The sequence below is a fragment of the Alosa sapidissima genome, chromosome 22, assembly GCF_018492685.1.
Source record: "Alosa sapidissima isolate fAloSap1 chromosome 22, fAloSap1.pri, whole genome shotgun sequence".
NCBI classification, from domain to species: domain Eukaryota; kingdom Metazoa; phylum Chordata; class Actinopteri; order Clupeiformes; family Clupeidae; genus Alosa; species Alosa sapidissima.
In genome coordinates, this window is record NC_055978.1 from 29,999,577 (window position 1) to 30,002,076 (window position 2,500).

The window sequence follows — 2,500 nt, forward strand, 5'->3', positions numbered from 1 at the left end:
ATTGATGAGCGTACGTTGCAACCGGCCAACAGCAGCGGCAGAAATAACCGGCGCACACCTGATATAAAGTAGATTTTCTCCAGACTGGAATGCTCAAAAATGCTAAATGTACCTGAAATGTTCAGAAGGGTTTGAGGATCATGAAAACGTGCCCAAAATTCACATTCCTAACTCTATAGAACCAAGACCTTAGCATATGTGGTAAAATTCTGAGCTATGCCCGTAGAATTCAATGGAGCAGTCACTGCCTCTGCTCTGCATAAAGGGGGATTATGACCCCTCCTTAGCTACTCTAACACCACTCGGCACACTCTAATATCCATCTCTGAAGCTACGCTACGCTAACACCACTCGGCACACTCTAGTATCCATCTCTGAAGCTACGCTAACACCACTCGGCACACTCTAGTATCCATCTCTGAAGCTACGCTACGCTAACACCACTCGGCACACTCTAGTATCCATCTCTGAAGCTACGCTACGCTAACACCACTCGGCACACTCTACAGTAGTATCCATCTCTGAAGCTACGCTACGCTAACACCACTCGGCACACTCTACAGTAGTATCCATCTCTGAAGCTACGCTACGCTAACACCACTCGGCACACTCTAGTATCCATCTCTGAAGCTACGCTACGCTAACACCACTCGGCACACTCTAGTATCCATCTCTGAAGCTACGCTACGCTAACACCACTCGGCACACTCTAGTATCCATCTCTGAAGCTACGCTACGCTAACACCACTCGGCACACTCTACAGTAGTATCCATCTCTGAAGCTACGCTACGCTAACACCACTCGGCACACTCTAGTATCCATCTCTGAAGCTACGCTACGCTAACACCACTCGGCACACTCTAGTATCCATCTCTGAAGCTACGCTACGCTAACACCACTCGGCACACTCTACAGTAGTATCCATCTCTGAAGCTACGCTACGCTAACACCACTCGGCACACTCTAGTATCCATCTCTGAAGCTACGCTAACACTCTTGGCACACACAGCAGATAGGAAGGAAGGGGACCGATGTAGGGCTCGCTGTTTGGAGCTTTGGGCATGGGTCTGGCCATGCGGAAAGTCTAGTGTCTAATCGTATGGAATCTATACAGCTGCTGTTTTAATGGAGCATTGGGCATGGGTCTGGCCATGCGGAAAGCCTAGTGTCTAATCATATGGAATCTATACAGCTGCTGTTTTAAAGGAGCATTGGATATGGGTCTGGCCATGAGGAAAGCCTAGTGTCTAATCATATGGAATCTATACTGTTTTAAAGGAGCATTGGGCATGGGTCTGGCCATGAGGAAAGCCTAGTGTCTAATCATATGGAATCTATACTGTTTTAAAGGAGCATTGGGCATGGGTCTGGCCATGAGGAAAGCCTAGTGTCTAATCATATGGAATCTATACAGCTGCTGTTTTAAAGGAGCATTGGCTTTGGCTATACTGGTAAAATGGAAAGAAAGGGTGGAATGTGATTGGCTGTTGCATTCAGTTGTCCAATTGTCCGAAATGTGTGTAAATGTGTTGTGTGTAAATGTGTTGTCCGCAGCCTGACACGTCAGGAGCAGCAGCTGCACCAGCAGCAGATATATATATATATATATATATATATATATATATATATATATATATATTATGTGTGTGTGTGTGTGTGTCTGTAAATGTGTGTGTGTGTGTGCAAATGGGTAAATGTGTGTGTGTTGTCCGCAGCCTGACACGTCAGGAGCATCAGCTGCACCAGCAGCAGAAGTGTGGGTGGGTCTCCCCCCGAGCACTGGACACCAGCCAGGCCAGAGGAGTGGACATCCTGCAGATGCTCACCAAGGCTCGGAGCGAGTACGACAAGGTACACACACACACACACACACACACACACACCTGCAGATGCTCACCAAGGCTCGGAACGAGTACGACAAGGTACACACACACACCTGCAAGTACCAAGAAAATTGCAATCGGTGCATCTAGTCCTCTCCAAGGCTACCATGGTATGTTCCGTCACTAAAGCTTCAGACAGGTGGGATAAGTTAGACACTGAGACAGAGAGGGAGAGGCACATGGTGGAGGTTGACCTTTGACCTGCGGCGTCCTCCCGCTCCTCAGGGCAAGGTGAGCTCGGAGCCCCTGGAGATTGGGGGCGGAGGGGGCGTGATCCACGACAACCCGCACCTGGTCAAGCCCATCCCTCTCAAGCCCAGCGAGCGGCAGAGGATGCTGCAGCACCAGGTACGCTGCCCCCACCCCTTACCTTTCACCTCTGACCTTTGACCTTTGTGCTTCTACCCAACATATTAGCCTCTGGTACACCACGCTGCCCCTCACCCTTCACCTTTGACCTTTGTCCTTTGTGCTTCTGCCCAACACCACTCCCACGGGTAGCCCCAGATTTGCTGGCATGGCCAAGTAGCACCTTAAGCACAGACGCAAACTGCGTCTTGTGGTGTGTGTGTGTGTGTGTGTGCGTGTGTGTGTGAGACTCCAGACAGCTGAGTGG

At 49.7% G+C, this 2,500-nt stretch overlaps 1 protein-coding gene across 5 annotated transcripts in view; it reads left to right on the plus strand.

Annotated features, from left to right (window-relative positions):
• Positions 1 to 2,500, plus strand: part of dcp1b (decapping mRNA 1B) — a 15,277-nt gene that overhangs the window by 8,633 nt on the left and 4,144 nt on the right. For 3 of the 5 annotated variants that reach the window (XM_042079555.1, XM_042079554.1, XM_042079552.1), the window contains exons 5-6: positions 1,717 to 1,852; positions 2,110 to 2,232. In XM_042079555.1, coding sequence (XP_041935489.1) covers positions 1,717 to 1,852; positions 2,110 to 2,232 — 259 coding nt within the window. Of the gene's footprint in view, positions 1 to 1,555; positions 1,572 to 1,716; positions 1,853 to 2,109; positions 2,233 to 2,500 lie in introns of all 5 variants that reach the window. The other 2 variants (XM_042079553.1, XM_042079556.1) reach the window with 2 other exon arrangements.